The following is a 19,631-nucleotide window of genomic DNA, read 5'->3' as shown; positions in this document are numbered from 1 at the left end:
TTTTAGAAAAAGTTTTTTTTTTCATGAAATACTAATAGTAATGAAAGTAGTAATTATTATAATCTGAATATAAAAATCATACCTATTTTAAAGTTGCTGATTTTCTCCTTATATTTTTTATATATGTTTATAAAATTTTATCTTTTATGTGAAATCAGATTTTAATTATCAAATTTTTAAAATTTATAATTACCACCCTAATTTTTTTTACATATATATAATTTTAATGTGTCACCGCTAATATTATATTTTGGTCCTTATATTTTTATAATTATTTATATTTATTTCTAAAATTTTAAATTATAATAACATCTTTTTAACTTTTTTTATTTATAATTTCTTTTCTGCATATCACACAATTATCATATGATACAAAAAGTATTATATTTTTACTTTTTATACTTCTTTTTTTAATTTAATCCCTAAATTTAACCTTTTCATATTTTTTTAATTCTCTAAAAAATGTTTTCAAATTCTAGCCATGTAGCATTTGCTAAAGATTTTTGCAAAAATTTAATGTTGTAATCTTTGTAAATTTAGGTCTAAATAATTCATTAAAATAATTAATTGAGATGTAGATCATTATTTAGTTATTAATAATAAGGTATATAAAAACATGGAAATTTTAATCATTAAAAATACTAATCAGTGGTAATTAAATTGATAATTGAAAATTTTATAAGAAATTGATGTGTCCAAAATCCACCACCTCATTGGATGCCTATGATGAATTTTCTTCAAACTCCTCCCACCTCTTAATTACTTAGCAGTCGGTTGTCTCCGGGGCAATGGTGCAACGGTAGGACATCCGGGTTGTGACCTAGGGATCCGCGGTTCGATCCTTAGCTACGGCGTATTTGCAAGAATTTTTTTCCAAATGGGGAACGCAATCAAAGGATGTTGGGCATCTGGATTGGCCGTCGTACCTTCCCCCAGGGATTGAGTCCATGAGACTGATTGTGATTTATCATTTTTTTATTTTTTCCTCACTTAGCAGTCGATTATAAATTGACCTCATGGTTTATTTTTCGTCACAAAACTTAGAGACGAGATGTGAGAGACATTTAGGGTAAGCATAATCATTTTGCTTTATGAATTTTCCTCTAATAACGTGCATAATTTTGCTTGGAGTTATCTAGCAAAATAATATTATTTAATACTATAATAGTAGAAAATGTATTTTAATTAAGCTCAATAAAATCGTTTATATTTTGGATTATATTTATTAATCTTAAAATTATGCACTTCATTAGTACTTGCATAACTTTAACAATTTTATATATTCAATTTTTAAGGAATTCAGATTTACTTAACCATGTATACAAATTATTTTTTTATGTTTTTCTAAAAAAATTTATATAAAATATGTGTCGGTTAATAATAATAATTTATTATTTGTATGTATGAAATGATGAATTATTTAATTAATATTCAAATTTATTATCAAAAGATATTTTAAGTTTTAGATTCAATAATGACTTGAGAAGATAAAAATACAAGAAGAAAAATTAGAAGATTATGAAAAGTTTATTAATTATTTTTTATAATAATTATTTTCTATTATTTTGATGGTTACTCCACAGCCATCTGTTTCTCTCACCTGGCTATAAATAGGACGCGCGCCCACAAAACCCTAATTTCTCAGAGCCGCTTTGCTTGTGCTAACCACCGGAACCCTAACCAGAGCAGTACTCGGACGCCATGGTTGGTCTCGACTCCTCTCTTCTTGTGTGTTAGTGCGTAGCAATCATTACAGTCTTTTGATATATGCAGATTTTCTCTTTGTTGGTTTTGTTGGCTTTGATTGCAGGCGGATGCTTCAGATGCGGTGGACGTCGGAGGGGCTCCCAGGAAGAGAACCTTCAGGAAGTTTTCTTATCGCGGAGTCGATCTTGATCAGCTCCTTGATTTGGGCCTCGACGAGCTTGTCAAGCTCTTCGGTGCGCGTGCTCGCAGAAGGTTTTGGATCTCGTTTCCTTGTGTTTTTGTTCTTTGGTTTTCCTTGCTATGATTGAGAATGAACGTGAGATCGCGCAGGTTTCAGAGAGGATTGAAGAGAAAGCCAATGGCTCTGATTAAGAAGCTTCGCAAAGCTGTAAGCTGCCCCCTTTTGTGTTTTATTTGCATATAAAATTTTCTGCATGAAATTCAAGTGCATCGTCACTTTTAGCTTTGCTTGTGATATGGTAACTAGTTCTATGGTTTATGCTAATTGTATGATTTTCTTTGTTTTGCTTGTCACATGGTAACCAATAAGGCACATCTTTGTGATGGAAGTATCAGTGTATCTGGCATACCACTGTTTCCCCTTACAGTGTTATTCTGCGACCCTGTTGGTTATAGAAATTGTCTAACTTTTATATATGTCAAATTATACAACATTATTCATCATGATCAAAGTTTATGTTAGTGGCCTTCCATGATCAACGATTGGTGTCTTTGAAGTAAATGAGGTTGAAAATAGTTTAGTAATATAGTTGAGTAAGTTCTTTAGACTCTCGAAACTTGGCAATGTTAATAAGATATGGGTAATAAGATGAAGAATGCAATTAATAAGAGCTGAAAAGATGATTTGATTAGTAAATGTTAAGACATTCATTTGTAAATAATTAACTCAATTGCGTGATACTTCTTGCATCTTTAAATCTTTTGTGCAGATCAAGTGGGTTAACTCAAGGTTTTCCATTTATCTCTGTCAAATTTTCAACTGGAATATTATTACTCTGAATACTTATAAATTCCTATTCATTCTTTATATTCAGAAACGAGATGCACCTCCTGGTGAGAAGCCTGAGCCTGTGAGGACCCATCTTAGGAACATGATAATAGTTCCAGAGATGATTGGGAGCATCATTGGCGTCTACAATGGAAAAACTTTCAATCAGGTTGAGATAAAGGTAACTTTTGTTTTTTGGTTTTGATGTGGCAAATTTACAATATATTTAACCTCAAAATATACCGGTCAGGGTTAGCATAGCATGTCAAACAAAAATCTTTGCTCAAAGAAGAATCTTTAGCCATTGCGAAGGGGTCAATTTTGCCAATTAAAAGAAGATTAATTGCCATTATGTTGATTTCCCATTTCATAGCTGCAACAGAACTTAATAGTTTCTTTTACTGCATAATGATCCTTTTATATGTCATCACAGCCCGAAATGATTGGCCATTACTTGGCGGAGTTCTCCATCTCATACAAACCTGTGAAGCACGGAAGACCTGGTATTGGTGCCACACACTCCTCCAGGTTCATCCCACTCAAGTAAACGATGCCCCAGTTGAAGAAATGTTGGAAGAAGATACTATTGTGATTTTGTTATTTCTCTTGTCTAGAACCTTTGAATGGCTTTCAGACAAATCATTTTCCTTTTTGCAATTTTGAGCCAAGTAATTTTGGGTCTGGAAGATTCATGAACATTTGCTTTGCTTTATTCAAAGTGGATATTTAAGCTTATGACTTGTTTATGGAATTCATTTGCTTAGGTTTTATGTGCTTTGGAACCTCGTCTGATGGTGTCTATCCACAAGCACATGGAGGGTCTGTTTGACTTCGAGACGAAAAATATTTTTATTAGAAGATAATTTTTAGCAAAATGTTTTTATGATTCTTTGTTGATCAATATTTTTATCGTAATTTTACATTAATTCAAATACTAAGTTTTTTTTTTAAAACCCCTAAATTATAAAGACGGATCATCTTGAGAAGAGAAGCAAAATTCATTCACAAAGAATGGTTCTTCTGTAGAGTTCACAGGGCATCCCTCATTTTTAGAGTTTTTTAAAGGTGCATCCTATTTTGATTTTTATAGCACTTAATTTTTGAAATGAGTAAAGATATATTATATGAAAATAATAATATAAAATTTAGCATGAAAGATGTGTTAGACCACGTGTGTCATGCCACGTGATTTTTTCAGTCGAACAAAATTAGAAGGTTTTTTCCTCCGTAGCAAAGACATCGTTTTTGATCGAAATTGTTGCCACTACACTTTCGCCGTTGGGATCGCTAAAAGGATATTTTGTTCGATTGAAAAAGCCACGTGGCATAATACATTTGGCTTGTCACGTCTTTCATGTTAAATTTCAAGTCATTATTTTCACGTAGCAGTGTATCTTTACTCTTTTGAAATAATCTTCCTGTTTATTTTAACTTTATATTAAAATAAAAAAAATTAATTTTTCTTATTTAAATTGAATCAAACTGGATCAAGAAAATAAAAATAAAAATATAATTATTTCATCCAGAAGTTTTATATAAAAATAACACTAAAACGTTCATTTTTAAAAAATTTATATTATTAAACTCATGATTATCTATTTTTATTTTAAAAGTTGGAGCTTTAATAATAAATTTTAAAGTTACAATATTAATAAAAAATAATTTTTAATTTAATATCTAATTATAAGAAAATAAATAAAAGTGAAATAAAATTAAAAAATCATCAAGAATTTTATTATTTAATTTTTTATTAACTTTCTTCTATATATTTTTTTGAAAAGATAAAAATATGAATAAATTTAAAAATCATCATAATTTTTTTAAAAAATTGAACTTTTTAATATCATGCTTTTGCATGAAATTCATCTATGAAATAAATAATTTTTTTATTCAATTCAATTTGATTCAATTTAAATAAGAAAAATTATTATTTTTTTTAATTTTAATTTAAGACTAAAATAGACGGAAAGAGTAGTTTGGAAATTAGGTACGTACTTTTATAAAAGTCAAACTATGACGCACCATTTGAAAAATTCAAAACAGGAAAAATATCTTTCATTTGAATAGAGATATTTTTGAATTTGTTAAAATTTGCTGGAGCCATCGGATAAGATAATTTTTATCTCCATATTTATTTATAATTTATGCAATTGTCACAACCATTCAGTTGGTTGTTGAGCGAAGCTAGTATTTTTTTTTATTTATCCAACGAGTGACTCAGTAATCAAAAAAAAATCATAAAAGTTGCAAAATCAATATGAAGATAACATTTCTTTCATTAAATAAAACACAGTAGCATAAACACCCTACCTTAACAAGAATATTAAAAATAAAATTAATAGTTCTGCACGTATAATCTTATTGAAACTTTTTCAGCAACTCTGGAAAGAACTTACATTTGGAGAAGTTATAATTTTATAAATCACCTTTGAGATGAAATTTTATTTATTTATTTATTTATTTTGTGATAGAGATATTTCCACTTAGTAAAAACCTCTAAAGGGATAAAATTCCTCTTCAATTTGTCTATTGTTAATGCACCTTTAAAAGAATAAATAATTAAACATAGCATCAGATATATAAAATATTTGAACTGATGAAGGTTGAATTTTTTTTATAATTTCTGTAATATGAAGAAAAATAATAACATAGAACAATCAATGACTATTTTTAGTGCAAATGCTTTGTTGTGCATGTAATTTGAAGTGGAAATATAACACGCATTCAGTTTCTTATAATTTTACACGAGGAGGAAGATTTGAATGTAAGAAATATGGCTTAAATGTACAAATAATAATTGTAGGACACCTGATTATTATTTGCTTATGATTTTGATCTTGCTCTGGAGTATAGTTGAGTTGGTTACAACAGAATTGTTACTGAAGTGAACAAGAGTCGAATCTCAACGAAACCGAGATAATGCTCTCCTCCGTCTTGGCCAACTGCAACTTCTCGATTTACCTCCTCACAATTAATCATAAGACCGATCATATGAAACCACTAGAGATGACGAATTCTACGTTTTACTGAAGCTTATGATTTTGGTCTTTAAAATTTTGAATCAATATTTTTAAATTTAAGTGTGCAACTTTGCCTTTTTATATGGAATGGATAAGAGGATCAACTGGTATACAATTTTGTTACTATTTAGTTGATATCAATATTGATCCTTTAATTATTCAATAATTAGGTCTTTTAAGGATCTAACTAGGTGCTCTCCTTCTCAAGTTTGAAATCTCTAGGGAATCTCCCACAAATTAATTGCCTCCCACAAAAAGGATTAGAAACTGGTTCTCATCACAAGCAAATAATTATTTAAAGCAATTCGACTCTCATTATGATCTGCCAGGTCTTTTTACAGGTGAGCTAAAAGCCACCTACACTTAACAAAGAGGCAAAGCTTAAAGGATAGGACTGTACAACATTAATCAGAGGAACTAATGTCTTCATCATAATCACGATTTGACTACAGAGAGTCATGAGAGGGACTCACCAATAACCATAGGGCCGAACTGCTAGGACCTACAAGTAGTCACAGACTGAATCAGGAGAAAGAAAATTTTCCATGCAAGCTCAAAGACTTGATAATAGAGAAGAAATTTGATCATCATCCTTCTAACTAGCATAGAAGCAGATCAGTTAATCAGCAAATTGCGCCAGGTCAGTGCGGTGTTGGCTTCTCTCAAACTTCTCGCTCTCCTATAATCAATTTCTGCATCTGAGAGCGACTGTCCTGGCTGTGCTCGCTTGCCAAGTTGGGGATCGGTTGATGACCTTGAGCTGCCTGCCTCTCCGCCAATGGAGTCAGTGTTACCATGAAGTAAAGGTGAGGCATTTTCACACAGACAGTTTGGTTTAGAACCTGGACAGCATAACAGATACGTTATCTCAAAGAAAATGGTAATGATACGACAGTATCCCTTTCGTTAAGTGGTTTTTGCCTGTTACAGGACATATGGGATAAGGATACTTAAGTATGATTCTTCTTAGGAGAAAAATAATCCTCTTCATAGCAATTAATCTTACCTGCATGTATGTTATCCTGATCAGAACTGCCATCCAATCCAACTTCAGGCTGAGCAGTAACTTGCTTTGTTAGCAGAGGAACTAGTGAATTGGATAACTTTTTCCCTTTGTTGGCAAACTCGTTAGTGCGACACAGATCAGTTCCAGTTTTACTATTTGCAAATGGAGACATTGTAAAGGATTCATCTACTTCATTTGACATCTCCACATAATGTTGTGTTGTGACGATTTCATCAGCACTGAATCCAAATGATGCTCTGTATGCTTCAATCTCTTCTGCATCTTGTTTGCAGGCTTTACTATGTCTGTTTCCACTGGAGTGAACATCAGCTTCCCTGGATATACTATGTCTCCCAGCACTATGAGGAACTGATTGCTGTGCCTGGTCCAAGTGGAATTGGGCTGATGTTGCAGGATAGAAGAAATTGGAATCTGGGCATAGTATAAAATTTCTGGTTGCATCTGAATTAAGTCCAAACAGCTTTGATGCGCCGTTTCTGCAACATGGTGAATCCTGTGCTGATGCAGAAGCATCCCACTGTCTAGGAGTATCCTGCTCAGGAAAAGGAGAAGAAATCCCAGTTCTTGGGGTTCCGGTGGCAGGTGATATGAGGCTGCTAGAAGGACTTCCAGGATAAAAAGGATAATTTGTCTGGAATTCACTTCCAACATAATTAGATGATAAATAACGCATTCCATTCTCTTTTGCAGCACTTCTAATATCCAGAGACGATGACAGAAACCGAGCAAAAGGCACATCTGGGGATGATGGAGTTGTAAGGTGCGCAAGTTCAGGTGGAGGGGTCAGTGGAGCAGTGGAAGGTTCAGTTGTAAAAGTAGAGAACACAGGAGGTGAGACCAATTGAGTTTCATGAGCATATGGCCCAGTTGCAAACATGGTTGAAGATGGTCCTCCAGGAGAAATAGCTGACATTGACAACATACAGTTTGGTGATTGGGCTGTCGAAGGGAGTGCTGAATTTGTGAAAGAAGCTGGAGATGAAGGTGGGGCAAGAATAGACAAGTTTAGAATTGTATTTTCACTAGAAATTCCAGCAGATTGAGGACCATTTACACGACTAGATGATGCATTCCCATCTGGAGTTCGTGATGCTGGAACAATTCGTTTCCCTCTCTTTTGTGACCCAAAACAGGACAGTCCTCCAAAGCAACCTCCCCATCTACTCCACTGGTGCAAAGAAAAATGTACAAGTTAGATAACACCGTACCGCCTTTAATTTGCAATCCAGGAGCACAACAAACTTCAACTAGATATATTATAAAAGCATGCAAACCAAACCAAATGTGCAGCTACATTAAATTATAAAATTTGATTAAGAGAAGATATATGAACCAGACTGGTGGTCCATAGATAATAGTGATGAACGATGCCCTTAGAGAGTAGAAATAGCAGGCAGTATGGATTTTCTCCAATACCTCTCAAGTTGTCAAAGGTTCCAAAGCCAGCATATTAGTGAAAATTTAGTTAAATTACAATGCCAAAGCACATGTATTTGCTATAAAGTTCATCTGATAAATTGTTAGATGATAATCCACAGTTAAAAACAAGATATGCCCTTTGCACAAAGGAGTACAAGAATCAAACAGTTTCCTAACAACTTTGGTTAATCCTATTAGACGAGAACTGCCTTCAAAATATTGATTAGTGCACCACCTCCAACTCTACTTTGGTTCTGTCAACATAATCATACCACTGCAAGTGCATGTAGTTGGGTGGTGCTCCTGTAGCCAAACATAAAGTATTGAGCCAACAAAAAACTATAAACGTGACAGGCATGCCCATACCTAACCCAAATAATTGAGTGCAGCCTAGCATTGTTAGCACAATATTGCTTGCAACTCATAGTACCCATATCAGAAACAATGAATCGGATTTCTATTCATGTCAACCATTTGGCAAAAACTTGGTGAACAAGAAACTAGAGCTCATAACATATGTTTGGTCCTTTGCAAGCTCAATGGTCCCATGACTTCAGCATTGGAGGGGTTAGTGGTCAAAAAGGCATTTTCAGGACCAATGTTTTGGAATGCAGTCCTTCCTACACTGATACTTTGTCAGACTAACATTTCAATGATATATCATGCCGCACCTTGTACTTCCAAGGTAACTGTAAAAAATATACTAATAATATCAGTACTTGGATGACTAAATATTAGCAATATGTTTTTAATCCAATTAATTCAGAACCACATTGACAGCAATAGACAATAGTAGGGTGACAGTGACACACTGCATCACTCAATGCTTCAGTTAGTGTGTCATTTATTTCATAGTTTTGTTCCCTTTTCACACACTTCTCTATCAATGTAGGAAGCTGGTTCCAGGTTAGGTGCATGATGAGCAAATAACTCAGCATGCTCATAAACGTTAGCAAATTGGAAAGTAAGTTCAGTAAGCATTTGCAGAATGTGAGTTATTATAGCTTAAGCTTTATCTTATAAGAAAAAGGGTATAAAATTAGCCCTTGATTATAGACTAACATTTTTTGTCATTGATTGAAAGATTTCAGTTTTAAATTAATTTCCTGTCCTTGTACGCAATATGAGTCCAGAAAGTGGGACTGATGTAGCATCAAAACGAATGACTCTTAAAGAGAGAGCAAAATTTTATTGAGCTGAAGGATAAGTAATGCGGGGTTAGGATTTCTTTTAAAGGTCTCAACCAAGATCTTTTCACACAAAACTTAGTCACAAATAATCTATTTCTAAATTACCACAGAGAAACATGGTAACTGAACAATCTATCTCTAAAATAAATTATTCAACAAGAACTATAATTACCTAGCTTAACTCTGACTGACCAAAATAAAATTTTACTTTTAAAAACAAACAAAATTCAAAACCTGCTAATACAGAAATTTCTAATTTTAATTCGCATCATTCTCCCCATGAAGGAGAACTCGACTCCAAATAAATTGTCACTATCTCTGTGGTTGTCAATTCCAAGTGCAAAAAACAATTGTAACACTAGTGTAGTTCCTTTATCATCTTTTCTTTTTCTTGGTCATTCTTTTCAATGAGCAAATACAATTAAGGTTTCTGTTGAAGGTTCTAATCATAACCTTTTCACCAAAAATTTAATTGTTATTGTTTTCAAAATCAAGGCAGCTGCCTAGTCAGTTTGGTAGGTGATGCATCGTATATGTGATTTGCAGTCCCTTTCAAACAGTAGGTATTTTAAGAAAACCAATTTAATTATTTAAAACCAATTCATGTAACTAATAAAACCCTTAAATTGGAGATTTTCTCATCCCATTACAACTATCATCCTCCTTTCTGACTCTCGACGGTCAAACTCACAAACAACACCACATGAATGCCAATTAGTGAAATAAACCACTCGTCCGTTTTTTTTCTGTGCAAGGTATGTTTTCCATCTTCTTTTGTTTATTTCTTCTCCTCCTTAAATAGCAGCATCCACTTCTAATCTTAGCAATTTTCCTCTCCTATCACTATAGAGTCCAAACTTTTTGCACCTCGCAGTATGGTATCATCCATCTTCTTTTCCATCATCTCCTCTTCCCTATTTCTCCATTTTTAATCACAGCACTCTCCTCTTCATCTATGCAGATGTCTTGATGGTTTTCTCCTCTTTTAATTGCTGCAGAGTGCATACTTCATTGCAGTGACTACAAAAAATGTGGCCAATAGTGACCATCTATCTACTACACTCTTGTCTTGCAAGTTTGATCGGAGTCTTCTTCTCAATTCTTATAATGATCTTCTAATCCTCTTTATCTTGTTGGAGCTTTGAATCAACAACAATCAAGCCTTATCCCACTAGATGAGGGTTGGCTTTGTTGGTGCTTTGAATCCTTTGATTATATTTATTTTTGAATTGAATCCAACAAAAGTGTTTTTACTATGTTTATTTGTCTAGTGTTGCTATTCAGAATATTAGAATAGGGCAGCAAATCACAAGTTCCTCCATCCAACTTCATGATTAATGAATATATTTTTGATTGATTAATGAATCTTGGCAAAAGACATTGAAAGTTAAAGGTTTTAAGTTTAGTAAAGTAAAGACAAAATATATAAAATTTATATTTAATAGTAGTAGACATAGTAAGATAATTATTAAAAGAGTAAAGATACACTACATGAAAATAATGACATGAAACTTAACATGAAAGACGTGGCAAGTCACGTGTGTCATGCCACGTGGCTTTTTCGATCACGTGGCATGACACACATGATTTGCCACGTCTTTCAACATTTTGAACCCTAAATTCTAAACCTAAATCTTAAATTCTACAATTTCGTTGTCGGGATCGCTAAAAAGACATTTTGTTCGACTGAAAAAGCCACGTGGCATGACACACATGGCTTGCCACGTCTTTCATGTTAAGTTTCATGCCATTATTTTCATGTAGTGTATCTTTACTCTAATTAAAATAGGAGATGGTGAGTTGTCTATAACGGAAAGTTTTAAATATCTAAAATCATCTTTGTAAAAAGATAGACAAGTTGATAAAGATGTTTTACATGAAATACAAGAAAGATGATTGAAATGGAGAAGAGTATCAAGTGTTCTTAGTGATTATAAGATTCCTCTAAAGTTTAAAGAGAAGTTTTACAAAATGATTATCAGACCTACTATGTTATATGACGCTAAATGTTGGCTGTGAAACGAGTACATGAATAAAAGATGAAAGTTGTAGAGATGAAGATGCAACGGTGGATGTGCGGACATATGAAAATAGACAGAATAAGAAATGAAAATATTAAAAAAAAAAATCAAGGTTACACTTATTAAGGAAAAACTTCGAAAGACACCTTTAAAATGATATGAACATATGCTTAGGCATTCAATAAATGTCCAAATTAGACGATATGAGACTATGACAAATACACACATTAATCGAGAAAAAAAAAGAGACGAAAGACATTTATCTTTATGTTGTTAATAGCTCTATGCGCCTCGTCCTAGAGTTCGCCACCCTAAGAATGTTTGGTGTTTCAATCATCCCATACCATGCTTCATAGATCATCTCTGAGTCCACTTTATTAGAGATCTCTAAGCCAATGAGTCACTTGACCGTGTTAACCAACAACCTAACTTGACCACGTGAAGTCACAAGTTCTCCAAGCTCCATGCACACTCTACCAAGCCCTTGCATACTTAATGCACATATAAATACCATGGACAAATCTAACTTAAATTCTTTCTCAGCACATCAAAACAACCTAGTTGCGCTACACCACTTGGGAGCATTATTGCACCAATATTTATGACCTCGAAAAACGTCAAATAAACGTGAAGACAGTCTTTCTAATGTTTAACTAGAAGAAGAGATTATATAGAACAACCCAAGGGATTTATGGTTCTTAGGCCGTTAGGTGGAGCTCGAGTGCGTTGCACGTGTTTCCACATTTCATAAACGTGCGCAGTAGAAAAAAAATCAATAATTACAATTAGTTATTACAACACTTGCAACACACGCATGCAAGATACAATAGGTACAAGGCATAACTGAAAATTAAAATTTTTAGAAATAACATTTATTCTAGGTATACCTAACGGATGACATGGAATGAGATTGATATCAATCAAACGGCTCTATCAAGCTCTGCTTCTACCAGTGATCCACGCTAAACTCTCATTTGGATGACTTCCAAAGCCACGAGCCGCGTCACCATTCATTCCTATTTTGATGTTATATCTCATATAACATTTTATTGGGTTTGGATCAAATCCAAAACCTCATCCATTAGCTCAATACCCAAACTCATATACCAATTAACTTAGATACGATTCAAAATCAAACTAAATCGTTTGGTTCAATAACCAAAATACCTTCAATCAGAACTAAATCAATTTAGTTAATTTCGTCTTTATAAGACGAAACTCATTATCGCTTCTAATCTATCAAAATATCTTCTATTAGAACCAAACTAATTTGGTTCATTTCGTCTTCATAAGACGAAGCTCATTATCTTTGCCCTTCGTCCGATCTAACCAGGCTTTATTTCTCTCGATCTGATAATCCAATTCTCAAATTCGTTTTAAGTCCTTCGGAGAAACTTGTAGTGTATGTGACCTAATAGATTCTCAACTATGTTGGTTGTCTATAATTAACCATTAATTACGGAACGATCATGATTGACACCTAATAATACATCATGATCCCCAATTGATCAGAAAATCAATAATTGATTCCAGAATCATTCTGAACCCTTTAGCAGCTATAATGAGACGTGTCTTGTTCCTTTCACCGTCCTATACCCACATAGTTCAGGATATAGTCTATATGTGTCAGTCTCCACTAGGCTGACTATGTCACACTTAACTCAAGTTGCTTTCTTGTCCTATGGATTCAAGTTACTCATACATGTGCCCAAAAGTATCATACTCTTGACATGCAATGCTTTGACCAAAGACTTCTAGTAACAATTCTAAAAGCGATCGCAGGATATACATCTCCTTTTTCAAGGAGCAATGAATTCTCTGTGAGTTATCCAAACATTTTTGGGCACTTTGGCTTACACTCAATCATCCCAAATCCACACCTCTTTAGAGATGTTTACTTAAGATATCAAAGTATAAACCTTCATAATCAAGATAACTTGAATACCGTAAGTCAAAGAAAATTCACACTTAAATTATACTGAAATCTTCATTGACATATCTCTATATGTATAAAATCATATGAAGTCTCATGGCAGGTCACTTCAATGAACTAGTTATCTTTAACTAGTATCCACGTTTAATTCTCAACATATAATATCTCCAACCAATGAGGAACATCTGCTTGATAAACTAAAGAATTTAAAATGTGTTAATCTCAACAGAATCGATGACGTCTGTGTTAATCAATTCATCAACTAAGGATAATTTTAATACATTCATAATTGCATATATAGAGACGCTCACTAGTTGTGATCCAATCATAAATTCTCTCATGTTATGAATCATATTGCGGACATTCAGTAAATGAGTTTAAGATCCAATCAAATATATAGAGAATGTGCACTCAAATAGTGAATCATTATTTATCCAATAAATAGTACAACCATAAGATGATTATCTTAAGACACCTCTCAAATATAACAAGGCCAAGAATGCAATCTGTGTTGGTGCAATCGACATCCAGAGTTTTGATTTTTGATATTTGATGTTTGTTTGACAACATATTTAATAGAATCTGGTCAAGATTGACTTAATCAAGAGAAAAGTCTAATCAAGTCAAGGTTAACTGGATGACTAGCAACGGAAAAAGTTCAAATAGGTCAAGGGTGACCAGATGCTTGATAAGAAAAAAAAGCTAAGGGAGTAAATCTTAGGTGGTCAATTGGACCAGCATATTTAGTAAATCAAAGAACAACATTTTATATTACTACTTCAATCAGATTGAGAGGTAGTGAGGATGTATCCTGATTGGGACAACCTTAGACATTGATCTGAAAAAACCGACGGGGATTTCTAAGTTGAGATCAGACAGTCTAAACTGTCAGATGATTCATGCATATATAAACTATTCTTCAACAAAAGATGAAATCCACCACCCCAGCGGCCCCACACGGTCGGCCCCACAACCATCTGTGAGGAGGTAAATCGGGAAACTACAGTTGGCCACGACGGAAGAGGGCATTGCCTCGGCTTCGCAAAGATGTATATAAACTATTCTAACTCTATTTGGCAGGAGTACTATTATATATTGTGTTAACTTTATTTTATAGACAAAACAAAGTTATCTGGAATTTAAGAGTTCGGTCGAGCAATCAAAGCAGATATACACGAGTCAAATCCAAACCCAATAAAGAAGGAAATAAATGTTTAGTTGATCGATCAGCAGGATCAGTCGACCGAACCTATATGGAAAGCGTGATGGGATAAAATGAGATATGTTCAGAAAGAAAATATCATTTGAAAGTCAACCAATAAGTCTACCGATAAAGTATGGTAAGATCAGATCAGATGAGAACAAATCAAGCACGCAAGGAAAATCAAAAGTCCAATCACCTGATAAAGAGGTTCAGTCGATCGAACGATCAAATAAAGGCTATAAAAGAAACCTCGATATCCAAGGCTCTGCATCAATTCTAACTCTGAGCTTCTCGCTCTACTGTTCAATTCAAGCAAAGTACTGCTGCTACTGCGACAAGAAGCTCTCCGACAACCTACCTCAATTTCACATACCTCGTTGTCGGTATATTTTATTTTTATAGCATATTGTATCAAGAGAATTGTAGAAGTGTTATAATTCTCTTCATCTTGTATTCGTATCTTCCTTTTCAAAAGTTCTTCGGAAAGAAGATTTTAGTAATTTACCCCTAGAGGTAATCCAGGATTAGGTTACAGGCCTTGGAATAGCAATCCTACAAGGGTTGTGAACCAAGTATGAATCTTGTGTTCTAATTTGTTTTTTCCGTTGCTATCTTTAATTCTAAAAAGGTTTTCAAAAAGAAAAGTTTTTTAATATACGAGATTCACCACCCTCTAGTCTTACTCGATTCAGCAATCTGTGCATACTCATTAAATCTTTGTATAAACTTAAATAAGCTTTAAAATAGACGTGTTGACAATCTTTCTAAATGTTTAACTAGAAGGAGAGATCTATATGGAAGAGCCCAAGGGATTTATGATTCTCAAGACAAGAAGGCAAATTGTGCAAACTTGTTAAATCTCTATATAAGTTAAATACACTGTAAAATAGTGGCGTAAAGAGTTTAACAAGTGTGGCAAATGTGTCTAAATTAACCAAACATCGAAGGCATATGTGATTGTATGCCTTTATGTTGACAATACCTTAATACTAGAAAATGATCAAGATATTATCACAAATACAGAGATGTTGATTAGACCATGTGAGACGAAAGGTATGGAACTTGCAGATGTTATCCTATGAATTAAAATCTTTAAGACATCAAAAGGGCTTGTTTAATTGTTATCTCATTATATTGACACAATAATAAGGTGTGATGCATATGACAACCTTAATGTTAAAAACCCAGTAATCCTTAGTCCGCACTTAAGGAAGAATGAGTGAGATTCTCAACTCAAATATGCTAGAATCATAAGGAATATTATGTGCAATCTCATGTGTGTTATGAAATGCACTAAGCCTAGTAATATGTGGGCACTGTGTTGAACCAATTTACAAGTAATTCGGATAATGACCGTCGAAAGACATTGACTAACGTATTAAGATATCTAAAGCATACCTTAACCTACATATTACATTATATAAGATATGCAACTATAGTGATATAACTATATCAAACACTATAAAGATTACAAATCTAAAAGGAGGAGCCTCTTGGTGATCATCAAAATAAACTTGCATAGCTCGATCCACAATTGAATTTAAATTCATAGCGTGGGACAAAGAAGGAGAAGAAGAGGAAAGACTTTGTAACTTCCTAGAGGATGTTCCATGTTTAAAAAATATGACATAATTATGACATATTATGATAGTCAAGCAACTATAGAGGGAATAAAATAGTACATATAATTGTAAGTGTCGGCATATACGTTGAAGACATAGTCCCATTAATTAATTAATCTTAAGCAGCACTTTATCATCAACTACATGAAATCAAAAAACAATTTATGGATCTACTTAATAAATGTTTGTCATTAGATCAAGTATATAATTTATCAAAGGAAGCAAGGATAAATCCTATATTATAGAATCAAATACTGTAAAATCAAATAATGATAACCCAATCATGCTAACCTGAGATCCTAAGATCATGCTTCAAAAGATACAAATGAACTACTAGCTTTGGAAATCACCTTAAGTTACACTATGAATTTGGAAATCACCTTAAGTTACGCTATGAACCCATTCCTAGGATTAAAAGGTACGAAATAAGGGTGGAGATTAAGCATTGTGCCTTTAGTAATCCCTTGTTCAGCAAAAGGTGAAATCCACCACCCCATTGGCGTCACACGATCGGCCCCACAACCAAAAAGAAAAATAGCCTTTAGTAATCCCCATCTTGTATTACTCTAGATATAAGAGAGTATAATAAAATACTCTTGTATAGGAGATCACCTATTCAAGTGTGAAGTGTGACTGCTTTAAGTTAAAAGAACTTAAAAAATTAAGATCAAATTGAAGGTCAAAATGGACACAAAGCAATAAATCCAAGTGACTCCTAAGGAGGCTACTATGTCAGCATAATTATCCCAACTACTATGTGGGTGTGATTGTTTTAGTCTATACTAATGAGTAACTATTCAAGACGAAAGGTTAGGTTCGACCAAGTAGATCCGATCATATTCTACTATGAATACTTTAATGCCAAAAGCTACAAAACCTAGTGCAAGTCTTTCACTAGAACTCATCAAGTCAAATCGTGTGCATGCATTAATTTTCATTTATGTGGAGGTTTATTAAATTAGTTTTTTTAACCAATGACTTCGAGTAAAAATATGGATGATTTATATCACAAGTAAATTGACATACACCAATTTTTGAAGTGAATCAAAAATTAATATCAAACATTAAGCTATTCGAGTAATAGAGAAGCCCATGCATATTTCCTGTTTGGTTCAGATAAGGGTGTGTGCTCAAATACAAACTTGAAAGCAAGTCTACATATGCTAGTGGGACTTGTGTGTCCTCCTGTCTTCTTGACAAGAAAGATGATCAAGATCATGACATCTGAGAGATCCCTATGAGATCACCCCCTTAGACGAGTTTTTCTTAATCCATTGAATCAACCTACCTCCTAGAGAAATAACCTTGTCCGACAAATTTTGAAGTCAAGATCTGAATTCAAGTTAAGACTCTCTGGTGCCAACAAGAATAACATATTAACAAATCCATCTTGCCTTCTTGATGAGAGAATCAAGAAGATTACAACATATTAACAAGAATAACATATTAACAAATCCTAAGTCAAGTCAAGAATGAGTGCCACAAGAATACATATTAACAGATCTTGCATTCTCTTGTCTTCTTGATGGGTGTGTTCATTAAGATCACAACAACCAGAAGATCACTATGAGATCATTCTCTCATCTTAGATAAGCTTAGCTTGATCCATAGGATGTCCCCAGAGACATAACCTTGGTCGAAAAATTTTGGAGCCGATTAATCATCATCAACTTGTCAAGTGAATCTACGATCCAAATCTAAGTTAAGACACTCCAATATCACCAAGAATAACATACCAAACTAAAGACTTGTTAATTTAAAAGATGAGAAATAAAAGAAATAAGATGATATGTGCTTCTCAAAGCAACAAATGACAGCAATTCTATAGCCAGAAGATAGATACGCCAACTTCATTTTAGGATGCACAGAGAATATGTCTAATCAAGTATGAAAAAAAAAGAGACCGAGAAGAATTGTGGTTGTATGGCAAACCACATTAATGGAAATTCACTCTAAAGGCTGCAGATCTGATAATTGAACTAGAGATAAAGTCAGATGATTAAAAAGAAGTACAAGCTCCTTTTGCCTAACAGAATAAATAGATGCACAAATTGCCTGGGAAGGAATTTGAGAGTGGAAAATAAGTGTATAACCGTTGGTTCATACATGAAAAAGTTGAAAATCATATATATACCATCATCATGATCCACAATATCTAAAGAGAAAACATTATGAAAAGAGACAGTTAACGAAAGCTAGGTTGAGCTCATTCACCAGAGCGTCTGCAAAATGTCAGTATTGTCCACCGAAGTAGCATAACTGGGAAAAAAGTTTTTTTGTGCTAAATCATTTAGGATATAGTGCTGAGAAGATTTGGAGATTTCCATTAGTAGAAAGGCCTACTATTTTGGCTTCTTATAAACCTAAATACGCAAGATCGCAAAATTTTGAAGATCTCTACTAGTTGAGACCACTGCTATTTTGGCTTCCTAAAGAATCAAAATATAGAAGATCTCAGCAATTCCCCCAAGATATTCAACACCAGTTTTACAAAATCGGACGCAAAACTCCATAATAATTCCTTTTTTTCTTTTCATGTCACAGTGAAATATCAGCAGAAAGTAGTTGCGGTTTGAGATTTAAACAGGCAGCCTTAAGTAAAGAACTCTCACAAACTCAAGATCAGCATGTCGTATATCCATGCCGTATGCGTACCCCCGAAGAACCCCATCGCTGCAATTACTCAAATCTAGATCTAAATGTACAACGCGTCAAATCGGCCTCCAGAAAGAAGAGTAAAGAAGAAGCCATGGCAAAAACCGATAAAGGAAAAAAAAAAAAAAAAGAGAAGCGATCAAAAAGGCATAGTCATACCCTCTCCTGAGGACGGAGCCGCATCTCTGCGGACCCAATAGCTGTGGCCGCCGGCGCGTTGGTAATCGAGGCCACGGGGCTTCCACCAGCGCCTCTGCTGCTGCCTTCGCCGCCGCCTCCAGTTCCACCGCCGCCATTGTCATTTGCAGCCATAAATCCGCCGCCACAACTGCTGCCGAGCTGCCGCTTCCTCTTCACATCCCCCGTCTCCAGATCGCTGTGGATTTTCCCTGCGCGGAAGCAGATCTCGAAGCGCGAGCTGGATGTGCGAATGAAGGAGAGGAGTGACGCCGAGAAAGAGGAGGAAAAAGAAAGGGTTTCGGGGAGAGGGCCGCCTGCTTCTGCTCTGCTCTGCGCTGCGCTGCCTTAGCTTGGGTTTTTCGTTCTGGTCCGAGTCTACAGAGTGACAAAAGAGAAGATGTGGGTCCGGTGACCGCCTCCTCCGAACTGCTGCTGTGCTACTGCCCCTGCTACTAATTTATTGCTGCTACTGCGCACTGCCGCTGCTGCTGCGTGCCGAGCGCTGAGGGCCAATGCGGTTCTGTGCCCGGGTCCGCTGACTGTGTCCCGTTATGTTATACTACAGAGCCAGTATTTAGAGCATCCGCAAGTGACGTTATAACGCCTTTAATCAATGATCAATTGGGTCCACTTAATACGTGGTT

General features: G+C 34.5%; 2 protein-coding genes across 2 annotated transcripts; one reads left to right on the top strand and one right to left on the bottom strand.

The window, feature by feature from the left end:
- Positions 1-1,642: 1,642 nt before the first annotated feature.
- LOC141817371 (small ribosomal subunit protein uS19-like) lies at positions 1,643-3,451 on the top strand. The gene is made up of 5 exons (XM_074705036.1): positions 1,643-1,704; positions 1,811-1,959; positions 2,038-2,095; positions 2,763-2,897; positions 3,150-3,451. Exons 1-5 carry the CDS (start codon positions 1,702-1,704, stop codon positions 3,261-3,263), a joined length of 459 nt encoding a protein of 152 aa, XP_074561137.1. The 5' UTR covers positions 1,643-1,701; the 3' UTR covers positions 3,264-3,451.
- Positions 3,452-6,048: 2,597 nt separating this feature from the next.
- LOC141817372 (uncharacterized protein At1g76660-like) lies at positions 6,049-19,342 on the bottom strand. The gene is made up of 3 exons (XM_074705037.1): positions 18,967-19,342; positions 6,743-7,931; positions 6,049-6,578 (listed from the first exon to the last, which is right to left on the bottom strand). Exons 1-3 carry the CDS (start codon positions 19,117-19,119, stop codon positions 6,352-6,354), a joined length of 1,569 nt encoding a protein of 522 aa, XP_074561138.1. The 5' UTR covers positions 19,120-19,342; the 3' UTR covers positions 6,049-6,351.
- Positions 19,343-19,631: the final 289 nt, after the last annotated feature.

The sequence above is a fragment of the Curcuma longa genome, unplaced genomic scaffold, assembly GCF_044706935.1.
Source record: "Curcuma longa cultivar G26 ecotype Majalengka, Jawa Barat unplaced genomic scaffold, ITB_CL_G26_1.1 contig_20233, whole genome shotgun sequence".
Taxonomy (NCBI): Eukaryota; Viridiplantae; Streptophyta; class Magnoliopsida; order Zingiberales; family Zingiberaceae; genus Curcuma; species Curcuma longa.
The sequence above is the reverse complement of the archived record's forward strand: the minus strand, read 5'-3'. Positions and strand labels throughout refer to the sequence as shown.

Bases quoted from the DNA above. Each gene is read 5' to 3' on its own strand.
- LOC141817371 (XM_074705036.1), top strand. The intron at 1,960-2,037 runs GTTTTGGATCTC...GAGATCGCGCAG, and splicing joins GGTGCGCGTGCTCGCAGAAG to GTTTCAGAGAGGATTGAAGA. The intron at 2,096-2,762 runs GTAAGCTGCCCC...CTTTATATTCAG, and splicing joins TTAAGAAGCTTCGCAAAGCT to AAACGAGATGCACCTCCTGG.
- LOC141817372 (XM_074705037.1), bottom strand. From the start codon at position 19,119: ATGGCTGCAAATGACAATGGCGGCGGTGGAACTGGAGGCGGCGGCGAA. The intron at 7,932-18,966 runs GTATGACTATGC...TCTTTGCACCAG, and splicing joins GGCTCCGTCCTCAGGAGAGG to TGGAGTAGATGGGGAGGTTG. The intron at 6,579-6,742 runs GTAAGATTAATT...TATGCTGTCCAG, and splicing joins TCAGGATAACATACATGCAG to GTTCTAAACCAAACTGTCTG.